This window comes from Balaenoptera borealis, assembly GCF_965194805.1.
Source record: "Balaenoptera borealis genome assembly, chromosome: 5".
Classification (NCBI taxonomy): Eukaryota; Metazoa; Chordata; class Mammalia; order Artiodactyla; family Balaenopteridae; genus Balaenoptera; species Balaenoptera borealis.
The window spans coordinates 18,805,775-18,831,792 of record NC_138862.1 but is presented as its reverse complement, the minus strand read 5'-3'; the positions used below and the strand labels follow the sequence as shown (position 1 = coordinate 18,831,792).

General features: G+C 38.5%; 2 protein-coding genes and 1 long non-coding RNA gene across 9 annotated transcripts in view; 1 reads left to right on the top strand and 2 right to left on the bottom strand.

Annotated features, from left to right (window-relative positions):
- Positions 1–26,018, top strand: part of LOC309628709 (uncharacterized protein) — a 309,465-nt gene that overhangs the window by 235,891 nt on the left and 47,556 nt on the right. The window lies entirely within an intron of this gene.
- The window catches only part of LOC309628744, a 157,551-nt gene continuing 135,308 nt past the window's right edge, over positions 3,776–26,018 (bottom strand). The window contains exon 2 of the long non-coding RNA XR_014244692.1: positions 3,776–4,063. This is a non-coding gene — a long non-coding RNA (uncharacterized lncRNA). The remainder of the gene's footprint in view (positions 4,064–26,018) is intronic.
- The window catches only part of CYYR1 (cysteine and tyrosine rich 1), a 137,739-nt gene continuing 128,310 nt past the window's right edge, over positions 16,590–26,018 (bottom strand). For 2 of the 3 annotated variants that reach the window (XM_082391992.1, XM_082391994.1), the window contains one exon: positions 16,590–20,669. In XM_082391992.1, the coding sequence (XP_082248118.1) occupies positions 20,545–20,669 (125 nt within the window). In that variant the 3' untranslated portion in view covers positions 16,590–20,544. The remainder of the gene's footprint in view (positions 20,670–26,018) is intronic. The other variant, XM_082391993.1, reaches the window with a different exon arrangement.

Here is a 26,018-nt window from a genome sequence, read left to right as displayed (position 1 = left end):
ACCCTCTAATGAGCTGTGTAGAATGTGACTCACAGTTGCCCGATTTCCCATGTGGTGTTAACACTCTCTTACTTTTACATTGTGCACGCATCAGAATTGCTGAGTGGGTTTCCCGAAGGTGTCCCAGGCAGTAGCAGCAGAGAAACCCTAGGGCAGAAAGTGATAAGTGGGTGGCACACCTGAGGAGAGGGGCTGGGAGGCTACCTGAGGTGGTCCCTGAGCAACAGCTTGCAGTAAAACAGTTGAGCCAAGAGGACAGGGGAAAAGGCACTAAAGATATCCAACACACAGACCATTTATGTATGAGTATGCGCAGCCCGTCACACTTAAAGAGAGGTCAAGAAACAGGTGAGACTGAGATTCTAGTATGGATTCAATTTTAATATATTCCTGTAATTCTAGAAAGAGACTCATCTGGAGAATTTTCACTCCATGGATTGATTGTCCTACTAGGCTTTCCTCGTAGGCTTGTGTGTGTGACAAAATATACACAACATAAAATTTAACATTTTTTTAAAAATTGAAGACACACACACACATACACACATATAATCACAGATCATTAGTGAATAATTGGTGCAGATCTGTTTTAGAAATTCAGAAGATCTGTTTCTGTGGACCAGTAAACAGTGGTAGTAACACAACAGATCCCAAGAATGAGATTTCCTGAGAAAGAAGAAAAAAAGAAACATAAGTTCTTATTATTTCTTTTTTGTTAAATTGAAGTATAGTTGATTTACAATGTTGTGTTAGTTTCAGGTGTACAGCAAAGTGATTCAGTTACACATACATATGTATCTATTTTTTTTCAGATTCTTTTCCCTTATAGGCTATTAAAAAATATTGAGTATAGTTCCCTGTGCTATACAGTAGGTCCTTGTTGTTTATCTATTATATACATAGTAGTGTGAATATGTTTATCCCAAACTCCTAATTTATGCCTCGCCTTTCCCCTTTGGTAACCATAAATTTGTTTTCTACATTTTCTGTTTACCATATTAACCGTTTTTAAGTGTACAATTCAATAGCGTTAAGTACATTCACATTGTTGTGCAACCTCATAAGCTTTTGTAGAAGAAATTCATGGCAGAAATTTTCAAATATTTGCTTATGTTGAAAGTTGCCGTTTCATGCCTGATTTTTCACTTAGACCCCTGCTGTATCAGAAGATTTTGAAGTCTTTCTGTGAATTTGCCTTTTGCAGGTCCGTAGAATGAAAATCACTAAAAGATGGTGTCATGTCTGGATTTCTAGAACTCCAGAAATGGCTGAAAATTTCCAGGAGCAAAAATAATTTGAAATGGCCATTATTTACTCATTGTTTTGAGAAGTGCCAAATTTTGAAGTATCAAATTAACCCATTCAAAGAATATTATTATAAAACTTCATTAACTTTCATATTCAATGCTTAAGGCAGTGTTTCTCGACTTTGGCACTATTGACATTTCGGGTCAGATAATTGTTTAGTGTGGGGCTATAGGATGGTTAGCAGCGTTCCTGGCCTCTACCTGCTAAATGCTGGTAGCCCCCTCCCCCAGCTGTGACAACCAAAAATGTCCCCAGAAATCGCCAAATGTCCTGGTGGGTGGGGGATGGCAAAAATGCCCACATTTTAGAACCACTGGCTTAAGGGAGTACATGTAGGGAAATCCTGATTTAGGGCATCATTTCTAGAGCTAGTCTCAATGCCAGTTGCATGAATCAAAGATACAGAGGGCTGCAGCATGGGTAAAATATGGAAATAATTTATACCAGTTGCTAAATAGGTGCTTTTCTGAGTCCTCCAAATTCTCCCACCCTGCACTTTCTCCTCCACAGGACACATTTCCCACCTCCCCACTATACAGACACTCAAGGATTAAAACTGGCATAACCAGAGGACTCCAGGATCAGCCTTATCTATTATTAAATTGTATTATCTATGATTATTAATTTTATTACTTATATTTATTTTATTGGCACCTTTTTCATATAACTTAGAAGAAACTAGGCTGATCACAGCTCCCTATTCACAGTTGAGTCCTTGAACAGAAAGTCAGTTTACTCCCTTTATTTTGTTGTCTTGACAAACAAATACTATATATTTCCCTGTTCTACACATCATCCCTCCTCAAAAATGATTGATCTCTCTTTATCACCGAACGCATGTTAAACCATATTCTGGCTGAAGTTTCATTTTAAGATGGGCTTGAATACCCAGAGAGAAATTGCTACACAAACTTACAATGTGAAAATCGCTCCAGCTGAGAAGATAACAAAAGCTTTGTCAACTTGCTCATAATAGAGTCAATGATAGTGCTTGGAATTCATCTTCACGATACCATCGATAAGTCATTTATTGACAAGCCACTCATGCTGCTCCACAGATTTAGAGACACTGACACATGTATTTATTCAGTAGTTACCATGGATCTCAGCCTACACTCTTATTTGCAGGATTATTGAGCATTTAAATATTGGCTTGTGTTTTCCTTGGCTTTCAGAGAATTCTGTTTTGTTTGAATCTGAAAAAAATCCACTTCTGCTTCTACCTTACATTAAGAATTATTGACCAATTTTCTGAAACTCCAAAAATTAAAAATTATTGACCAATTTTCTGAAACTCCATATATTAAAACTCCTTAAAATATGTGAAAACAAATTTTTATATTAATTTGTATCTAGTTAGAATTTTAAATTACTATTGTTTCCTGATTATAAAAATCAGTGGGCTATTCATCCTGAAAGTAAAAAAAAAGAAAAGAAAAGAAAGAAAGAAAAAAATAGTACTACCCTTTCATCTAACAATCCAAAGATAACAATTTTTAATCTTTTTGTATGTATTTTGTATATATTCTTCTGAACTTTATGTACATATAGTATTTTTGTTAAAAGCAAAATGGCAGCACACTCTAAATCTTCCTTTTTCTGCCTAATACAATGTAGACATAAAATAGCTTTGCATGATTCACTTGTGGTAGTTGTAGAGTATTTCCTGTGTGAATGATCATTATGCATTTAGCCTTCTTGATTCATAATTATATTGATATTATTTTATGTTATGTTTATAGTCAACATTGCAATTATGATTCTCATGTATACATCCTTTGTGTATTTGTCCAATTATTTCTTTTAGATCATTTCCTCAGAGTGAAAACATGAAATCAAAAGATATGATGTGGATAGACCTAGAGAGTGTCATATAGAGTGAAGTCAGAAAGAGTAAAACAAATATCATATATTAACGCTTATATGTGGAATCTAGAAAAATGGTATAGATGATCTTATTTGCAAAGCAGAAATAGAGACACAGATGTAGAGAACAAATGTATGGATACCAAGGGGGAAAGGGGTGGGGTGGGAGGAATTGGGAGATTGGGATTGACATATACACTATTGATACTATGTATAAAATAGACAACTAATGAGAACATACTGTACAGCACAGGGAAGTCTACTTGATGCACTGTGGTGACCTAAATGGGAAGGAAATCCAAAAAAGAGGGGATATATGTATATGTATAGATGATTCATTTTGCTGCACAGTAGAAACACAAATTGTAAAGCAACTATACTCCAATAAAAATTAATTAGAAAAAAAAGATATGCACCTTTGGCATTTTGGTGTATGTTGCCAAAGTGCTCTCCAGAATTTGCCAAACTGCTGTCCATTTTACATTCTCATAGGGTATGTGTGTACCTGTACCCCACATCTTTACTAGACAGATATCTTTTTTTTTTTTTTTTTTTAATTTTTTTTTATAGCTACTTTTATTTTTATTTATTTATTTATTTATTTTGGCTGTGCTGGGTCTTCGGTTCGTGCGAGGGCTTTCTCTAGTTGCGGCAAGTGGGGGCCACTCTTCATCGTGGTGTGGGGACCGCTCTTCATCGCGGTGCGCGGGCCTTTCACTATCGCGGCCCCTCCCGTTGCGGGGCACAGGCTCCAGACGCGCAGGCTCAGTAGTTGTGGCTCACGGGCCCAGCTGCTCCGTGGCATGTGGGATCTTCCCAGACCAGGGCTCGAACCCGTGTCCCCTGCATTAGCAGGCAGATTCTCAACCACTGCGCCACCAGGGAAGCCCTAGACAGATATCTTTGAAAATAGTTTTTTTCAATGCATTTTGAAGACCACCAAAATTTTAAAGTCTTGAAACAGTTTAGCTTGACTGTGGAAGTTTGTGATTGTGCCTACTTAAGCAATGACCATAAAATTCAACATCTTCCCAGGTGAAATCAGTTCAACCCATAGTAGAAGGTAGTCAGGGAGTCCAGAGAGAGAGATGAGAGTGAATTATATGTCTGGTTGTTGAGAAATATGATCAGTTTACCATATGAGACTAGTGTCAACTTTTTCACTTACCTGACTTTGGCTTAAGTTTCTCCCTTAGAAATTCTGATAAAATGCAGTGATGGTATTTAAGGTATTGCATTATTTTTATCACATTCAGTGACAGAGAAAAAACCTTAGCCTTATTTTATAGTGCTTCTTCTGATGGAGTTATTTTTGAATCCTTTTTCTCCACATGCTTCTTAGATGCCAGAGCCCAAGTGAAACACAGTTTGGTTCTGGGTTTGATATCAGATGGTTTCCAGAAACCAGGCCCACAGCTCTCATTTAAAATGACTCCGGCTGTGCATAGAGCGTTCTCCTCTGGTGGAGTCACACCCAGCCTAGGGTTGGATCTGGGATCTGGGCCAAGTGACAGCTAATGACACACTGGACTTTAATTTTTGTGTCTTAGGCAGCTCCATCCTCTGTGGGAGAGTCCATCCCTTGTGACTTTTTCTCCTTCTACCCCCTTCCCCGATTCTCCTACAAGGCCCAGAGGACAAAGCCAATTTGCTTGCAGAACTTGCCTCATGAGTGGACTCCCTGTAACTTTTTTTTGGGGGGGGGTGGTGAGTAATGGGGAAAGAAACGATAACTTATTAAACACCTACGATATTCTAGCACCATATGGAACTTGTTCTTTCATCCTCAGAAAAACACCGTGAGATAGTGTATTGGTCAGTGTTCTCCAGAAAACAGAACCATAGGTTGTATGTCTGTGTGTATATAGAAACAATTTATACATTTTAGAGCTTTTTAAACTCCTCACCCTCTTCCCCTCTTTCCAAGCAAATTAGAATATTCTATTTTTGATCAGCTGCATCTTAAGAAATTGAGTGCTTTGGTAATTTCAATATTCAGTTCAGTTAATTTTTATTCTGTATGTACCAAAGAGCTTGTGCATTCCTTCATGCCACTCAGAAATAGAAAATGGGAAATTAAAAAAGTCAGAAATAAAATAGCATTACTTCTTTAGAATATAATCATTCAACCCTTAAATCGTCATGTTTTGGCTCTGAGTTAGGAGGCGGCATCATTATTTTAGAAAAAAGAAGTTTGATGGCAGAGATGGCTTTCTTTAAAATGTCCACATTTATCTTCTCTCGTTTGATTCATCTTATAAGAATAGCTTTGAGAGAAAGCTGGAAAATGTCATGAATTATTGACTCAAGGAAAATGTTAAATCTTATAATGAAAAACACGGTAGCTATTTCCAAATTTGAGGTCCTCCTTTGAATGTTTTATATAGGCAAGGGATTAAAATCTGGTAATTGACATGGGAAACATTCGCTTGGTTTGTAAATTTTATTTTGTAATGGACTAATTGGGGGATGAAAAATGATTTATATTCATAAATATATGATGGATTCTCTGGATTTGGACATCACCTCCATATCCATTTGCTATTATGTATGCTTAAATGAGCATCACACACACGCACATCAAATTACTCATCATTGGAAATGTAGACATTAAATATTCATAGCAATAAACTAAAATTTTCTACTTTCAGAAGTATACACACTTCTTAAATTCATTTTAGAGGGGAAGTACAGTAAAATAATATTTCCCATTCTTACTTCATATCTGCCCAAAGCATGCATAAAAGATATTAAATATACTTCATAAATTACAATACCTTTAGGAAGTAAAAGGCCCTATGTTACATGTCAGTTCTGTCAAAAAAAAAAAAACAGTGGTAAAACTGTCCATAAGAACATTTACAAAAACCAAGGACTTACCAGTCCTCGTACTCCTAATTATCTGACACAACCCTTCTTGTACATACCCACCGGCCAAAAAAGAATGAAATTGGCTGTGTATTTTTGTGTACTATAGAGATAATAAACATCAGGAAGTATAGGCAGAACCAGGCGAAGAACCAGATTTTCCAGTCCAGGAAACTACAAACAGGGCGACAGAACATTTCAGAGGGAAGACCTACAGGCTTTTTAAAATGAAAATGAACTTTTCACACCTCATCTTGCGCTGGGAAGTTTTATTTCTGGATGTGCCTCTGGTGGATAGGCTAAGAAGGGCTGGATAGAGCTTGACCGGTATTCTCCAGACATTAGGGGACATTTCTGGGTCGAAAAAGTTTCAGGGAACCGTAACTCCCCACTTTGAAGTACTCCTAATTTTATTCCAGTACCACCTGTCTGTAAGCTATTCCCAACTGCCACCCAGCAACCCAGCTCTGCTCCCCGCCCCCTCAAGATCCACGGCAGTGACCCAATTCCCAAAATTTTCTTTATCTTCTACAGTCTACAAATATCCATTAAGGATGTGCTAAAGGAAGGGCTGTCCTGATAAAGGAAACCATGCTACGATGGGATAGATAACCATGGCCTAATTCCAAACGGCCTCAGGCTGTGCATTTGCATATTTGCCTTAACCCATATATATCTTTATTTCACAGCTCTTCCTCACACTTTCCCGTTAAACACCCCTAGGAGGATACAAATGCAGTCATGCAGATGAAAGCACTTTGAAATCTGAAGAGCAATATACGAGTGTTAAATATTACAGCGAACGTATATCACACCATTTTGCCATTTGAATTAAACACTCGCATTCTAGTAACATTATATACCTCAGAGTCTTCCAGTGACTTCCCATTTCACGCAGAATGAAATCCAGAATCTTTACCATGGCTGACAAGGCTTTCCCCTATCTGTTCTGATACTCATGTGACCTCATCTCCCTTTTGTTCCCTCTGTTCCGGCCACAGTGGCCTCCTGGCTCTGCCACAAATGGGTTGAGTGTTCTCCCATTCCCAGACTCTTAGCTTTTGCTCTTTCCTCTTCCTGGTACACGCTTGCCCTAGATATTTGCAAGCCTCAGCCCCTCACTACTTTACATTTTCTACTTAAATGGCATTAAATCAAGAGTCCCCTGATCTTCCTACCAGAAAAAAAAACTTTTGCTACCCAACTCTGTCCTCTCTCCTTTGACCTGGCTTATTTTCTTCAGAGCTTTTCCACAGTTGACACACTACTTACTTATTTATTTATGGATTTATTTATTCTGTCCTTCTCCCCCATTAGAATGAAGCTCCAGGGAGTTTTTGTTCCCTACTAAATCCCCAGCACCTAGAGCTGTGACTGTCACATAGTAGGTGTGCAGTCAACGTCTGTTGAACGAACGAAGGCATATCAGTAAAGGTAGGCCTAGATAGCAGTACTTGTCTCTTCCTTGTTTACTGAATTGTTGATTTGTCTCTTTATAAAGGGCTTTAAAAAATAGACTTTATTTCTTAGAGCAGTTTTCGGTTCACAGCAAAATCAAGGGGGAGGTACTGAGATTTCCCATATATTCCCAGCCCCTACACAAGCACAGCCTCTCCCACTATCAAAATCCCACACCAAAATGGTACATTTGTTGCTTGTGTTGACACATCGTTGTCACCCAGAGTCCATACTTTACCTTAGGGTTCACTCTTGGTGTTGTACATTTACGGGCTTTGACATGTAACCATCATTATGGTATCATAGAGTGTTTCACTGCCCTAAAAATCCTCTGTGCTCTGCCTGTTCTTCCTTCCCTCCCCCTTAACCCTTGCCAATCACTGATCCTTTTACTGTCTCCGTAGTTTTGTTGTTTCCAGAATACCCTATAATTGGAGTCATCAGTAGGTAGCCTTTTCTGATTGGCTTGTACAAAGGGCTTTTTACAACTGTGAAGTAGTTAAGCCTTGCTAAAACTAGCCCACCAACCAACTGACAAGCAAACAAATCATAGACAGATATAATATATAAGCTTAATAAACAAAACTAAATGAAAACAGTCAATGTTGGTCACATTAAAACAATAAAAAAAGAACTCTCAGGTTTAGAAGACAAACGTTCTTAAGGAAGAATCTTTAGATGACATGAGCTATGAGCCTGATTTTAGCTAAAGCACATACACAGCTGTATTTTGCCTATTAGTGGTCCTATCCGCCTTATGCGCAGAAGAAAATCGCTTCCCTGGTGTGAGCTGCAGGCATGCTGCTTCCCCTGTGGACACTCACTTAAGCCACTTCTCCTTCTGCTTCATCCTTCCCACCTTTGAGATAATGGGGTCAAGCTTAACGACTTCTAAGGTTGCATCTTGGACTGGTATGCCTTCACAGCACTTTCTACAATTGGATCCGATTAATGGATTTTGTAGCGACTGGTATTTTTCATATACAGTAAGCAGAGACTGCTGTAATCTCTATAAGTCAAGGGACCGTGTCCATTTTCTTCATTGCTATCAATCCAGCATTTAGTGCCTGACACAAAAGACGTTTGCAATTAAAAAAAAAATCTATTGATTGAAAAAAATACCCAAATTCATGAATGAATAAGTGAGTGAAAGTAATTCTGAAGAGGGTGTCCACAAATGTTCCAGGCTTACTTTTGGTAACTTGCTGGAAAGAGGTTATCATATCCTTCCTTTGAAATCTACCAACTTTACTTTATTTTTAAACCTAGGCCTGGAGATATCATTAGATCAATTGACCCATTTAGTAATTTTCTGTTTTGCTCTCCTTATATAAGTAGAAAAGTGGCCTCTAATATTTTAATTTCAATCGTCTCTCACAGTTACAGGACCTGACTTATTTAAATCCAAGCCCAGGACATATAAAAAGCCAATGTTTTTATTTCCAAAGACATACCTTAAGCCTGGTGTCATGAAAACCATGCTTCCTGATTGGATTTTCCCCTAATGAATGGAGTCCATAAAAGAAAGGACTTATGTCCAACATCAATTATTCATACTCCAACAACTTACACTTCCACAAGTTACCACTCGCCTCTTCACCAACAATAAAACGCAGCAGCTTTGCTCTGAACAGAATACAGTTTGCTGTCAGGTAGAAGTATATTCTGACTTGAACAATGAATATTTGCATCCATCACTGGGAGGCCGGAACACATGTCCATGACTTGGGTGAAACATAGCTGTCGAAGCAAAACTGCACTCAGAGAGACCAAAACACTACTTGAGCTATTCTTGCTATTTAACCACCTGTCTTTGAAGTTTGAAGAAGAGAATGAAGGTAGAAGATTTATTAATACTCCCTTGTTCCTCAGACCAGCACAGACAGTGGAGCAATTCACTGCTAACGGCGTGTCTTGGAGTCATTAACTATCTGAAACATTTCTAAGTTAATGATACTTCATGTAATTGTGGATTTTTTCCTTTTGGGTTTACTCTGAGGTGCTTGAGGAAACAAAATCTGGGGGAAAATGTTGGCCCCTGTGGCCTTTGGGGCAGGAAAATTCTTTGTTTTACAGGATTGTCTTTTGTGCTACAGTAAATGCCCGTAGCACCTCCTTAGGCATTGTGTCAACTCAAATGCTACCATGTTGTTCCAGAGACCCCCTGGGGCTGGGTGGCGGTGGTAATGATGTCAGCTATAAGCCTGACCTTAGATAAAGCACATACACAGCTACATTTTGCCCTTTAGTGGTCCTGTGAGCCCTTATGTGTAGATGAAGATCTCATCTACTTCATCTAGTTAAGAGTTGTGAGCTTCTGGCCTACTGTTTCCTCTTCCACCAGCCCTCACTGTGAATCGTGTCCCTTAGGGGAGGCAGTGTAGAAAAGGAGTAGAGAGGGAGGGAGATAATTTCCTGAGATGATCCCTTGAAATTTGAGAATTGAGGGCTTACACCTAACTTTACTCTTCTCTTATGAGAGCATTTGGGCAACTACAGTCTATACCCTAGTTTGTTGTTTTGTAAAAGACATTCAATAGTGAATTCAATATATACTTTCTTTTGAATGCCTATACTGCCCCAGGAATTTTACTAGGGGGCCACATATAGAGTTATGCATCCAACAGACATGCCCCTGGTCTCAGGGAGCTTACAGTCTAGTGGAGAAAGGGGACAGAATTGAAACAAGTAAACAAACAGTATTTAATTACATTTTGGAATAAGTGATGTGAAGACAACACACAGGAAATAGTGGTGCAGAATAATGGTAAGGGGTAGTTGGAGACTTACTCAGACCAGGTTGTCAGGGAAGCCTTATCTTATGGTTTGGTATTTAAACTGAGATCTGAACAGTGAGAAAAACCGGTATCAGCATGTGCAAAGGCCCTGAGGTTGGAAAGAGAATGGAAATAACAACCTGAACCAACAGCTGTGTAGAGAAGTGGCATTGTGCAGTGGATAAGAGCAAGGACTTTGGGATCCTATTAGTTGCCACCAACAAGTTGGCTCATCACCAGTGATTTTGAATATGTCTCTTCTCTTTTCTGTGTCTGTTTCCTCACCTAAGAAATAAAGCTGTTACATAAAAATATTCCCATGGTGCCTTATAGCTCTGAGTCTATGCAATTCTTTTTATTGGCTTTTTCATTCTTGGGAGCTGCCACATAGTAATTTATTAGTCCCTCATAGGACACAAAGCTAAAAATGATCTTAGAGATCATTTAGTCTAACACCTTCATTTTGTTTTTAAGAAAATAATGGCCCTGGAGAATTCTTCACTGTCCTGAAGCTAGTTAATGGTAGAGCTGAGACTGGAACCCAGATCTCCTGCCTGCTTTCACAAATAAATATATGATGAAACCTAGAGCAGCTGAGAAGAGACTCTGGTCTATTTTAATACATTAAATGACTCATGTGTAGATTTGTTGTTGTTGTTGTTTAAGAATGAGTGTTTCAGTCAGGGCAAGAAACTAATGGCACACTCAAACAGGGTAATTTGAAGAGAGTTTAGTGAAATGCATAGGTAAGTGTAGGGAAGCAACAAGGGATAATGCAGGACCCCTGGGCTAGTATCAGAGGGGAAGCTTTATTAGCCCTAGTCCTGAATGGGCCAGAGGAGGGAGCTAACAGAAATAGCTGTTTGGACAAGGCATCCCATGGGAATTGAGACTTTTGTTTGAGAGATACAGCCCACAGAAATACCCCAAGTAAATGCCCTATCCCTACTCTGTTTTCCTTATGATATTCTGAGTGGGCTCCTCGTTGACCAGGCTCAACCAGAAGCCTAGTAGGCAAGGGAGCTCATTGATGCAGTCATGCAGTGTATACTCCTGAGGCAGAGATAGAGGGGAGAGGGGTAGAGATTAGATCCAGAGGGGCAAGGGGGAAGGTAGGCAGTACAGAAAGGTTTAATGCAAAAGGTTCTTTTACCTTTTGTTTCTATTCAACACTTTGTTCATCCAACACTAAAGATACCAAAAAGGTATCTTTTTTTTTTTTTTAATTCATTTGTTTGGCTACGCTGGGTCTTAGTTGCAGTATGTGCGGTCTTTGTTGCTGCATGTGGGATCTTTGTTGCAGCATGTGGGATCTCCTTTTATTTTTAGTTGCGGCACGCAGGATCTTTGTTGCGGCGTGTACCATACATTTGCTCAAAAATCATTATACGACGAAGAGACCTTTGGATTTGGCCCTTGTTTTGGTTCCTACTGACATATCTTTAAGAACTTGTCTACAGATATCCAGAATGATAGTCAATTCATATAAAAGACTGAAATAAATAATGAGTCCATCTAAATAGTTTGATAAAATTATTCCCTCAATTCATTTGAATTCAGCCGAACAATAGTTTCAGGTAAGTGCTACTTTTTGGCCACTTATTCTTTCCTGGGAGAAATGGGCTAGTCATTGAAATCATAGGATTTTGTAAGTAGTGCAGAAGGCAGTTGCCCATGTTGAGCTTAAACTCTTCACTCCGACATGTCTGAAGGACTGAGTGGTAGAGCGTGTCCACGAAGAGTTTACTTCCGTGAGAGATTATGAAGTCTCCTGGGTAAGGTTCATCTTAAAAGAGGAAAGAGCCAGAGTTATATTCCCCAAAAATGTCTCAGTCTTCAGAGGAGAGTGGAATGTTTTTTAATAATAATATCACTGTAAAAAAAAATAATAATATCACTGTGTCTATCACTAGAATTTGTCTAAAATTTGTCCTTTCCTTATAGATCCATGTCTAAGTTTGAGGGAGAGGAGAAGATGTGAGGTTAAAACTGAAAGATCTATTTTCACAATTAACCCCTGAGATATTGGGAACATGAAGTATTGCTGCTTTGAGCCTAAAGTCTTCAGTAAAAGAAAAAGAAGTGTTTTCCCATTTATCTCATAGTGCAACATTTTCCTGGCTTGTTGAGGGAGGGAGAGAACAGAGGAAACTCTAGCATACTGGATTCTCTACCCTTTTAGTGGCCCAGGCCTCAGGATGTGTGTGTCCTAACTCTAATGGCACCTGAGGCCAATAGCTTTCAACAACATCTGGAGGTGGACACAGACCCCGGGGTTATTCTTCATGATAGCTCCGACCCTGCAATAGTGGGCAGTGATACTGCGACATCGCAGCTCCTGGAAGGAATCCTGGTGTCTGGGCACAGCAAAGCAATTCACAGGTCTTAACAGGGGTCGTCAGCAGCATGGCAGTGCCACATGACCTTCATGCAATCTAGTGGTTGGCAAATGTCTAGCCAATTACCTCAGTAAAATGAAGCTGGAGAAAAAGAAACTGGAAGATGCAACCCGGTAACTGAAAGGCCATAAGAAATATCCTCTGGGGACTCCCAAATATAATTATAGGTTGTACTTTGCAGGAGTGTGGAAGTGCTACAGTAGCAAATGAGGCCCAAGATGGAGAAATATCATTTATTAGATTAGTATGGCCTGGAGAAGCACAGACTTCATAAATATTTTAATTTTGACATTCATGTATAGACAGCTGTGTGCTGGGCAAAACTTGTTGTATTTTTTGATTGGCATAGAACTCTGCTGTTTATGCAGAATTATCTGGAAGGCTACTATTACCTTTTTCTCATTTAAAAATCCTTCCCTAACTATTCTAACATATTATTAATGTCCTTTAATATTTTCTTGCTTATATGTATTTTTTCTTTTAAAATTCTGTAGAGCTCTCGAGTTTCTAAAAAAAATGCACAACAGAAAACCAACAACCAATTCCATAACAATATGAGATGTGTACAATGTAGACACCAATTTTTATAGTTTTTATTCATTCTTACCAATATTTATGACTATCCCTTCAAAATTAGTTAAAAGTTCACATCGTTTTGCAGATGTCTCCTTCCTTTATCCCTTTTCCATAAATATTGACTCATTTCTTGTCTGATCAAAAGAAAATATAGAGCATCCACTGAAAATTCATAGTGGTTTCTGTACAGGTGAAAAGTCATGACCTGGGAGATAACTGAGTGAAAGTATCTGCTGGGACCAGGTGCCGTATCAGAAATGAAAGGGTCCTGTCACTCTCTATCTCAGCCACAGTGTATGTAAGAACTGGAACCGACGGAGACTAAATGATGAATTGCAACAGATGGACCAAGTGAAGGATATGAGTCATCATGATTGTTCAAACATGTACAATCATCCACTTGGAACTCAAGCCATGAAAAGGCAGCTTCTATGATCAGCTCCAAGATTGCCATGGGTAGCTCTTACAAGCAAAGTGTAGATATGGATATATTTCTTTGCAGCATTAAAAGTTTATTGTCACTGAAAGATATTTTTTAGGACTGTGAAGTGATGTATCTACAGTTCCGGCAAAATGGGGATAATTTTAATACCTAGACCATGGGACTGGAAGATTAAATGTAATTAAATGTAAAGTGCTTACAACAGTGTCTGGCACCAACCCCCCCCCCCAAACTATTGTTATTATTATGATTTAAAGTTAGATATTTTTAGGGAGGATTCCATTGAGAATCAATCTTTTTTACAATGGTATTATTGCTTTTCAGGACTTGGATAAATGCTCTATTGCTCTCTGTACACATTAAATAGTAATAGCACAAAAGCGGGTAGCCATTTTATTACCCGTTTCCAGCAGTTTTGGTCTTTTTTGTTTCATTTCAGAATACTCAGTGGTTTTCCAACATACCTTGAAGGAATGGTAATATGAAAACAATGGCATCATATTTTAGTAAAACTGCCCTTAGTGGATCCTTTGGACAATGCTTCTGAAATCTATATTACATTAGGATCCATTCTATGGAAATGTGATTTATGAGGTAATTCTTTTCTGATATTTGGTTGGTATTTTTCTTATGGAAAAAATGAGAAGCTGAACTTTAATCTGAAGAATTATGAAAGTGCCTCTCCCAAACTAGCATGTTGTCTTGTTTTGACTAAGTGAGTCAGTGAAGATTAGCGTGTGCATTTACCTTAGCCAACATGTGTTAACTTGTGCTTAAAAACACAATCCAGCTTTATCTGGATTGACATGCATCATAATTAAAAACCACAAAACTATAGCCTTTTGCCCAGTTCCCTGACCCATTATGGACCCCTTTTAGAATATGCTACTCACTATAAACTCTCTTCCTTTCATTCTTAAAGTTATTTTAACTTTCTTTAATGCCAAATATTATTTACTGACCTAATATATTCAATCATCTATTTCATATTTCAAATATAGTTGAGTAACAACCTGGGGATGACAGATGTCCAAGAGATAGTCCTTGGAGTACAAAGATAGGTACAAAAAGGGGCAGAGGTGGGACTCAGTTCTAATTGGAGGAATGATCAGAATTCTCAGAGTATAAGCCCTTTAGCTCCATCCGGAAAGAAGAGCAGGGGTTTTACAGAAGTGAGAGGCCTATCCCCAGGCAAGGAAGTGAGGGAGTTTGTCTTGTGTGTTCACGTGGTGGTGAGACCCAGGGGGTGGGTCTCCACGTGCATTTTCACAGGCAAAACAGAAGAACTTGAACTTCAACAGTTTCATTCTTCTGAACTGCTTTCAAGTTGTTCCCAGTTAACAGAGAAGATAATATGCAAGATGTGTGATAATGAAGACATTGACTTCAAGATACAAAAATGGGGAAATCAGATCATTTGGTTCTCTTTGGATTTTAATCAGAAAAAATTATTGATCTTTCAGGCCATGGAAACAATTTGAGATCTCTTATTCACTTATCACTCACTACCAAACGTGATTCAGAAGGTGATTCCTCTGCCTCCTCTTCCCTAAGAAATGGCAGGTGGTAAACACTCAAAAGCTCCTCACGACTGGGGTATCAGAGGGGGAGCAGAGCAGAAATAGGAATCGAAGAGTCTAACTGTGTATCATTGTTTTAAACCAGTTATTCCTTAACGCATCCAGAGAAGGCAAACATTCCCAGCACATGTTTCTGCAGTCCCAAACATTCTTTGGGTTTGTTTTCCATTTTTAGTGAAGGTATTCAGGATTAGGTTAGGTAGCAACTTGATCCACTGAACACTCATCTGGAAACTTGTCTTGGAATTCTTTTCTTGATGAAGATTAAATATTTTGGAACAAAGTTGAAACAGAGGTTAGAACTGGGACCACGTTAAGACTTGTCCAGAAGGTATGTGGTATGTGTTGTACTTCATTCCCTGTCAAAATGTGATGGACTTTAGTACAGCTTGTAAATGAAGTTCATGAAAAATGCAAATGTAGTGTCTCCTTTCAATGTTCCTTAGGAATGCAGCACCTACCCAGTTAGCATGGGCCTCTGTTGCTGGCTCCATTCTACCCCTGCCAGGTCACTAAAAGCAATTTGATCACAGCCAAGCATGGCCCTGGTATTCTTTCAGCTGCTGAGTTGGCACATTCTTGTTAGAGGCAAGATTGCCTAAACTCCAAGTAATGAATTTAAAGGGAATGAGATGAATTATCCTTGCTCTGGTAGGCTGACTACCAAGATGGCTCCTAATGCGCTCACCTCCTGGTATTTGCACCTTCCTGTAATCCCCTCCTCTTTTGTACAGAATGGACCTAGGGACCTGATTCTAAGGAATAGGACATGGCAAAAGTGATGGGATGTCACTTCCAAGATTAGGTTTTAAGTCTGTGACTCCCCTCTGGCTAGCACTATGTTTTGCTACCAGGTTCTTTCACTCTATGGCTCTTCTTGCTGGCTTGCACTGGGGAAGCAAGCTGACATGTTTTTGAGTTGCCCTAAGGAGAGGCCCATATGGTAAAGAATAGGGGTAACCAACAGCCAGTGAGTAATTGAGGCCCTCAGTCCAAAAGCCTGCAAGGAACAGACTCCTGTCAACGACCATGCATGTGAGTGAGCTTGGAGACTGATCTTTCCTCTGTTGCACACTTACGTGACTGCAGCCTGTGAGAGTCCCTGAGCTGGAGGACCAGCTAAGCGACGTCCAGATTCTGGACCTATAGAAACCGAGAGAATAAATGTTGTTGTTTCAAGCCACCAAGTTCTGGGGTAATTTGTTACACAGTGATGGATAACTGTTACACCTGCTTATAGAAGTGGTAAGGCCTGGGATTGGGGGCACAAAGGTTGGAATGAGAATTAGGTATGTATATTTGTGTCACCAACCTAGATAGAATCTTTATGACCGTTGTCCTACCTGTACTGTTTTTAATCATTGCAACATCCTGGCAAGGGTGGTGTTAGTCACAAATATATTTTGGACAAAACTGAGGTTATGGAAACTCAGTTATTTGGCTCAGAACACATAACTCAGAAGGTAACAGAGATGAGAGAAACTAGAATCTTACTCTGAAGCCTTTGCTCTTTCCTCTGCATTAACCAGTCATAGGAGGCAGTGGTACGGTTGAGGTTAGGGTGGAAATCAGAATCACCTATATATCTTTTTTCAAGCTAGTTATGTCACTTTCCTTTCTGACATAGTTTGGACTGGACCATACCACAGAGTGGGCCTGCACAGAAAAGCACTGAACTTACACAAGTTCAGCCATGTTCCCTGCAGCTTGGGCCTGTAATTAGAAAATAAAAACCACATTTCAAGCAGGTTCTGACTGAGGATCTGACAGTCCTTAGAAGTCTTTGTGGTGATGAGTAAGGTGATCACATAGCTTTGGCATGCTGGTGTTGGGTTGTTTAAATTAAGTTAAAACATAAAATAATAGCACCCAGAGTTCCATGATTTGATGGGCTCAATCTAGTCTGACCTACAGCCAAAAGCTGGCAAAATGGGTTTGGCTGAACATGGACCAACTGGGAGTAAGTGGATGCGTGGTGAGTTCTGCCTTCCTTTGGTGGTGAGAACGAGAAGATGACGGAGTCCACCTCAGTGCTACATCTTAGGGACGTGGGTGGCCCTGGATGTCCGTGTAATGGATTCTAGAGCCGAGCAGGGCAGCTGCAGAACTGATTAGACTCAGCACAGGCTGTGGCCCCGTCTCACTGATTCCTGGGCCAGGTCTGGGGTTTCCCCTCTACTATCAGCCCTCCAGTTCTTGCAGTAGCTTCCTCATCCCTGGTCCTGATGAAATTGTGGGTGGGTCTCTCATGGCTCACGGGTCTCCTTCTCCTGCAGCTCACCACCTTACTTCCAGAGCAATGGCCTCACACATTTGTGAAGGACATCACAGTTAACTGACAAAGTCCACAGTTCCCGCTGGACAAGATGACTATAGTGGCTTTTTTCTTCAACTCCTTCCTGCTACCTCTTTGCATTTTGCAAAGAGGATTTTCTAGAGCAGCACTGCCCAATAAGGTAGCCACTGACCTCATGAGATGATGTAGCATTTGAAATGTGGCTAGTGAGACTGAGGAATTAAATTTTTCCTTTAGTTTAATTTAAATTCATTTAAATTGAAATAATCATGTGTAACTGGTAGCTAATGTGTTAGATAGCACAGTTCTAGAGGCTGTCATCCTTATGTTATTCTTTTGTTAATTTATTTTTGGCTAATATTTATAGAACATTTTCTACATGCCAGGCACAATATGGACAATGCTATGTGTAGTCATCCAATTTTCACAAAACCTGATGAAGTCGATTCTATTATTTACATTTTCCAGAGCAGAAAGTTGAATTTTAGAGAGATGAAGTGGCCTGCCTCAAATCGTCATACAGGCAGGAGACAGGATTCAGAACAAAGTTTATCTGGCTCCAGTCCCGTGTTTCCTGTACAGAAGAACGAGGCTAAATCGGCAGAGATGGAGGGTGAAACAAAATAGACGCAAGACAATTTAAAATATAACTCTTGTTATAATGGGTTATTTCATTTTATTGCTTATTATAAACACTTTGGACATAGCAAATACATTAGTTTTTAAATAACCATAATTCAAAGCTTTCACATCATATACTATTTCCCCCCAAGATGTGTCATCTATGAAAATAATCAGTGAACTCCAAAAGTCTATACTGATATTGTGCACATGTACACGATCGTGACACTAAATACAAATAGTAAAAATACTCATCTATTGTAGGTGTGTGGGTTTGTGATATGCTTTAAGGGAGGCCATAAAAAAACTCAAAGAAGAGAGATGGTGTGGATTGTAATAGCTCCTATGTGGGTCATGTTTGCAGAACATAGAAGGTATGCACAATAAACATGTATTGACAGCGAAGATGATGAGAATTCAATTTCTGCTGGACTTTTCCTCTCCATTTTTTCTTAAGTGCATTGGGAAACATCATTCTGAATGTCACAGAGGCTCTGGCACTTTGAATTGTGTAGCTACAGTGTAATTGGGTCTGATCGCACTTGCAGAAGGGAGATAAATTAAAGCATATGCACTGTTAAAATTGTGCTAAAATCTCAGTTACTAGGATGGACTGGAATGCTTGAATGCTTTCTGGCTTCATAAGCAAGAAAATCACCAGTGCCTAAAAATCAAGCAAGTCATTCCAAACAAATCTAGCTTTTAGACTTCACTGGCAGTTAGACAGTATTTCAGTCAGATCAATGTATTTGAAAGTAAAATATGCTACTTATATGAGCTACTGAGTTTCCCAACTACAGCTACTGAGTTCCTGAACTATAACTTTTGCTTTAAGACATTTCTTTTGGTTGTTTTATTCAGAAAAATCATTAGCATCATTTTGGGATTTCACTGAATTGTGCTGATGATGTTGGATTAAACATTTTAGATTTAATTGAAAAGCGACAAACAAATATAATCATCTATTCCCAATAGTTTCTCAACGTACAATTTAAAATACATGAAAGGACCCTCATAAAAACAGAAATGTTGATTAAGGTCACTTGCAGCAAAGTATGGCATATTAGAATTATTTATTAAAAACTTTTACACCTAAAGGTAGGCACTTCATAAAATATGGATTTTGGCAAAAGGCAACACAGTTTGATGTCAATATCTTACTTTACCATTAACTGTATAACTTTTTCAAGAGAATAGATTATTAAAATATTACAAGAAAAATCGAAATTTGTCTAAGCTGCATGTGAGCGGAGTTACACAGAACAGAATCCAAACTTCATTTTTCCCTCTTCTTTTTGTAAACTTTTGTATATCTTCCTGGTCGAGTTTTGAAATTTTACTCCCTGATGTAAAATCCCATGGGATTCTGGCTTCTCATCTTTTAATCTGAAATGAAGTATTTGTTGCTTGTGGAACTTGGTACAATTTTTTTTCACAGTTGGAATAACCTTTATCATAATACACTAAGTAAAATCAGATGATTTTTAGGTGGCCAGTATCTAGCACTGAAGAGTTCTTGGCTTCAAGCAGCTGTTAAGTCCTTTTGATTGTTTTAAGTCTCAAATTAGATGGATTCAACTATATCTGTTATTTTCATTCTTGATGGCATAGAAATTCACCTCACATCTACCTAAAACATGAGCGGAGCTTTGGGGGCCCACTGAACCCATCGACCATTTAATTTAGCTCTCCCTTCTCGAGCATGTCTCTACCAGGTAGTCAGCCAGGTTCTGTTTGGAGTCTTGGTGATAGGGAGCTTCACAAAGCAATCTAGTCAATACGAAAGCTTCAGCAGCCCTTCCTTATACTAAAACCAAAGTTCTCTTCCTGTAACTTCCATCTAGTGTTTCCAACAATGTAAGGCACAGAGTAGGCTTTCAGGCATTCGATCTGCATTTGTCGATGAACAAAAAGACTGAACAATTCTAGTTCTGACTTTTAAAGCTACAGAGTATAGTTGTTTCCTTAGGTAGTCCAGGTTATCCTCTTGTCTTGCATAAATCTTCTCTTTTTCAGGATCAATGTTGCAATTTCCTTCATTTGTTCCTTAAGCAACATGAATTTCCGATGTTTTGTCTATCCATTTCTCTTTTCTGAGTGTGCTTATGTTGATCGGTAGAACTCTTCAAATGTGGTCCCATTGAACCCAATATAATACCCCAGATGGGATCAGCTCTGAGTAGGGTAGAAACCCTGAATCTCTTCTCTTAGCCTGGACATTCCACTTGACATATTGTCTAACCCAAAAGGGTATTCCTTAGGGCAGTCCTTTCCTGTCTGTTTCTGAGTAGAGACATTTTATTCCGGGGGGGCAAGATCTCTGATTGGCGCATATTCTGTTCTGGGAGAAGGATTACTTCCTTGAATTTCCAGGATACGGAGGGGGTGGGGAACGCTGTGCTGGGGTCGGGGAGTACGGAGGAGGCAAGTCTGCACAGTGTTCCATCTCATGGTCGTAACTGTAGGGGGGTGGTGCCACTGGAAAAGAAAAGGAGAAGGGCATCAGGCATTTAGCAATAATTGAGTGTCCACTATATTTGAGCCACTAGGCTGGGTACTTTGGGGGAGGACATAAGTTTTGCTTTCAATAATCATAGTTTTATCAGGCTGACGACACACATGTATGAAAGGGCAAGGGCTATAAAAAGTGGTGCCATTGGCTAAAGTATTTGGAGTTGGTGGCTTAGGGCAAGTTTCTCGGAAAGATGATGTAGAAGGGGCAGATAGAGAAGGGGCTAAAGGATGATTCAAGTTTGAGCAAAAGCACCAAAGCAAGAGAGAACTTTTGTTCAAACCAAAAAATACATGGAGGAGAGAAAGGGGAAAAGATGTTGAGGAATCTGATTGTATCACCATCCTTGTGGGCTTTTAAAAAATTCTAATTTAAATGGATAACTAATAAGAACCTGCTGTATAAAAAATAAATAAAATAAAATTCAAAAAAAAATTCTAATTTAATTTAATTTTTTAAAAAATTTCATACAATTTTATGGACTTCCCTAGCAGTCCAGTGGTTAAGACTCCGCACTTCCAATGCAGGGCGCATGGGTTCCACCCCTGGTGAGGGAACTAAGATCCTTCATGCTGTGTGGCACAGCCAAAAAAATTTTTTTTTCATGTAATTTTTAAAGGTTACACTCCATTTACACTTATTACAAAATATTGGCTATATTCCCGTGTTGTATAACATAGGGGTCGGGGAGTGGGAGGTACAAACTATTGGTTGTAAGATAGGCTACATGGACATTGGGCTTTGAATATCACATAAGGAGTGTGTGATATGCAGGCATCAGAGATTTTTTGAATATGCTAGTGAATATGCTTTAGGAAGGTGACTCTTTCGGCAGTATGGATTCAGGTGGAGCAAAGAACAGGTGAGATGATGTAGTAGCATATGTGAGGGACGATAAGGGACTCGTGGAAGTTGGGGGTGGGGATTATAGGAGCCCTTGAGCAGCTGAGTGCTTAAGTGATGACTGGGTAGGTGGAAAAGGGGTCGAGAGTAAGAAGGTGTCGAGGTATTGGGTACCTGGTACTGGACTCCTGTAACTTGGAGGGTCGTGGAGCCATTACAGAAATAAGAAAAAAAAAAAAAAAAGGAGGACAAACAGGTTTAGAAATGAGGATGGAGAATTTAGTTTTCTAAATCTTATTTGAAAAAGTGTCTTTAATTTTTTATCGCACTATTATATGTCAGTGTGTTTTAAAATCACACTTAATACGTTTGTTATGACTATATATAGACGTCTATTTTGTAGTGCTCTCCATCCCGTCTCCAGGGTTGGAAGAGAGGTACTCCTTGAGCACTCCATGTCTTCAAGAACCAAATCACTCAGCAACACTGAGCAACCTCTCAGCAACCCCTCTGATGATTTTCCAGTAGTTGATTTATCATCAAGATCATGATTCTAGTTGGAAATTGACATGTCTTAATTGCTTACTGTGAATGTAGCCTAAACCACAAGACTAGTGTTATAATAATGCAAATAAACAGCCAAGCTTTTACTTTTAGAATGGCAGAAAAGAACAAGCAACATTTCAACAAACTTATTTCTAAAACGTCTTCTAAATTGTACTCTTACCACTAAGATTATGACAGTATTCTGTTCAATATGCATGTATAAACATAGGGCTTCACCCTATATGCAAACACAAAGTTTCTTATGAATCTCTTTATTTTAAAAAATTATTTTAAAAATTAATTTGTATTGGAGTATAGTTGATTTACAGTGCTGTGTTGGTTTCTGCTGTACAGCAAAGTGAATCAGTTATCCATATACCCACTCTTTTTTAGATTCTTTTCCCATCTGCATCTCTCTAACTTGGCTCTCTCTACCAGGAGCTTGATGATTTAAACCATTTACTGATCTGCCTATACTTAGGGATGTGAAGAAGCAGAATTGAGGCACCTGACACAAGAGGAAGATGGAGACACAGAACTGGGTGGGATGTCCTCTGAGGGATGCAATGGTGAGCAAAGGCTTTGCAAGTCCCTTGTGGGCTGAGCAAGCCGAGGGCTCAGATCAGAGGACACAGATCTGTGGAGAAGGCAGCTTCTCCACGCTGCTTTAGACCCGGGGAGGCTGGCCTATTCCAAGCTTTGTTTTCTACAGCAAAATGGAATAACTCCTGCCAGAGTCTAAACACACATTCCCTCTGCATTACGCCTACTCCTTTGCTTCATTATATCCAAGAGGACTGAGACAGAGAGATTTATAATAAACTTTATCCAAGGCAAGAAATGCGGCCTCCATGTAAAACAGGAAGTTACAGCTGGATTCCCATTGAACTGTTTCTTATAAGCATGTGGGTTCTAAGCTGTTTTTATGTTGAAGCTTTTCCTTGCCTCCCACTTGAGAAGCACACACCAGATGATTCTACAGATTGACTCTGCATCCTTCTCTGTCATGAAGCTGTGGTGTGTCTTTATGCTTCAGTAACAAAGCATTTATATTTTCCCATCTGCATAAAAACTGCTGGAGGACATTTCAGGGAGATTCCCTATGGTTTATACAGCTGCATGTTGAACACGAAAAGCTAAGATATGAAACAGTGTTCTTTCATTCATAGAGCCTTTGTATTTTGATGAGGTGATAATATAATGCTGAAGAGTGGTATCTGGAGGACTATATCCATCATGAAATAAGCACAGCACATCTTTTATAGTACCAGCTGTGGGAATACATTTCGAAATAATAATGGTGTAACTGTGGACTGTGCTATCTTTCTGTCTTACAGATAAAAATGTTTCACTAGGAAGTAAACTTTTCAGGGTATCAATTTTAGAATTCCTGATTAACCCTAAGAGGTATTGTTCTCTCTTAAAAGTCAAATCATCTTTAAAAGATACATGGATGCAGCTAGAGATATGGTGTTTTTGAAATTCTTTCATAACCAATAATTCTAATTCTCTGACTTAAGTAGGGCAAATATGTCATTTATCATGTATGTCAATGTAGTTGTGTAGAATTTTGCAAAATGTAGGGATGCTATGAAATTCATAGGAGGAAGTTAATTTTTTTTTACCCACTCAGGATAACATCTCTAAAACAAATGTAAAGGGAAGGTGCATGGTGTTATAAAAATTGTACAACATTATTTTAGAAAATGTGGAAACAGAGGAAAGTCATCCATAATTCTGTCACCACAATTTAACAAACAATATCTTTATATACTCCCTTCTAGTCACTTGTGTTTTTATATCCTTGTAGTCATGTAAAATAGTCTATGCTTTTTCACTCTGTATTGTAACAGTCTTTTTCATTCTGCTACATATTCTTCATGAACTCTATTGTTAACAGCTGTACATTATTCCACTTACCATTCACTTATTTTGAGATTAGCAATTTTTTATGATTATAAATAGTGGAGTGACAAATGTCTTTCTACATATAGACTTTTTATTACTTTGATTTAGTTTTTTAGAATAAAATTTCCGGAATCAACTAACTGGCTATCATTTAATATTTTGGTAATTTTAATAGTGAAAAAAATTCACTATTAAAATATCCCTTAATTTTACATTTCTTTGATAGTTTTACATCTTGTTTATTATTTGTAATTCATACTGTGTGATTTTTGTTTGTTTTGGGCTGGTAATTTACAAACTGGGATCTTAATTAGAATTAAGATACAATTAAGATAACAAGATATAAATATGTATACAAAGTTATTTATATTTTCTATACCTTTCTAAAAATAACTTTGTCAAAATGATTAGCTATGGTATTTTTACCTTATTGACATCCTGAAGTTTAAAACTTGTATCTAAGAAAATATACATGGGTTCTTCATCCTTTTTATCTCTTCTGTATTGTTTCCAAGTTTAAACATTTGTCTTTCAGATATCTGGTTCATAACCAATCTAGTTTTGAGTTTTTCCATGTAAGTTTATATATTTGGTGCTTCCTTACATCTGTTATTTTACATCAGAGTTTATTTTTTCTAAGTTTTAAATTTTGATTAAGCCAAAGTATTGAAGTGTTGCCTCTTAATCCTCACTTTTCACATTGTTTTGTTATCTCTCCTTTACAGTTTGTGAAATTTTAATCACTTGTTCTGTTCCAATTACCAAGGCATATCTTTCTTTTTTACCAGAAACACCTGATTTTAATTATTATTGATTTTCAATGGTTTTACTGTCTGATAGGACAGGTGAAATTTCATGACTTATTTTTTAACATTTTTTTTAAATTTATTTTTTCAGTTGAGATACAACTGACATAACAATGTGTAAGTTCAAGGGGTACAATGTATTGATTTGATACAATTATATATCACAATATGATTACCAACTGTTAAATTAATTAAACAAGGAGGTTATTAGACTGAGGTGGCTCTAATGCCATGGTGTCTATGTAAGCAAACCAAAATCTAAGCTGCAAGTGCCTCAAAGTTATGAAATCAAAACGCTAAGGACAACCGATCACAAACAGCCAACTAGGCTTTAGGTTAAAGGAAATCAAATAATTTCCTTTTGTTGCTTCCATGCTTCCTGTGTATAAGGCAGGGCCCTCCTAACCACTTTGGGTTTGGTGCTGCCCCATTTTTGCTCAAATAAACGCTTCAAGATTTTAATATGCCTCAGTTTATCTTTTAACACATCTTAGCATTAGCTGACACTTCTATCACTCATGACTTATTTTAAAAGACAACTTCTACGAATGACCCAATTTCATTTCTTTTTATGGCTGGGTAATATTCCATTGTATATATGTACCACATCTTCTTTATCCATTCATCTGTCGATGGACATTTAGGTTGATTCCATGTCCTGGCTATTGTAAATAGTGCTGCAGTGAACATTGGGGTGCATGTATCTTTTGGAATTATGGTTTTCTCAGGGTATATGCCCAGTAGTGGGATTGCTGGGTCATATGATAGTTTTATTTTTAGTTTTTTAAGGAACCTGATGTGGATGAACCTAGAGTCTGTCATACAGAGTGAAGTTAAGTCAGAAAGAGAAAAACAAATATCGTACACTAACGCATATATGTGGAATCTAGAAAAATGGTACAGACGAACCTATTTGCAGGGCAGTAATAGAGACGTAGATGTAGAGAACGGACATGTGGACAGGGGGAGGAAGGGGAGGGTGGGATGAATTGGGAGATTAGGTTTGACATAAATACACTACCATGTGTAAAATAGATAGCTAGTGGGAACCTGCTGTATAGCACAGGGAGCTCAGCTCGGTGCTCTGTGATGACCTAGATGGGTGGGATCGGGGACTGGGGAGGGAGGTCCAAGCGGGAGGGGATGTGTGTATGCGTATGGTTGATTCACTTCGCTGTGCGGCAGAAACTAACACAACATTGTAAAGCAATT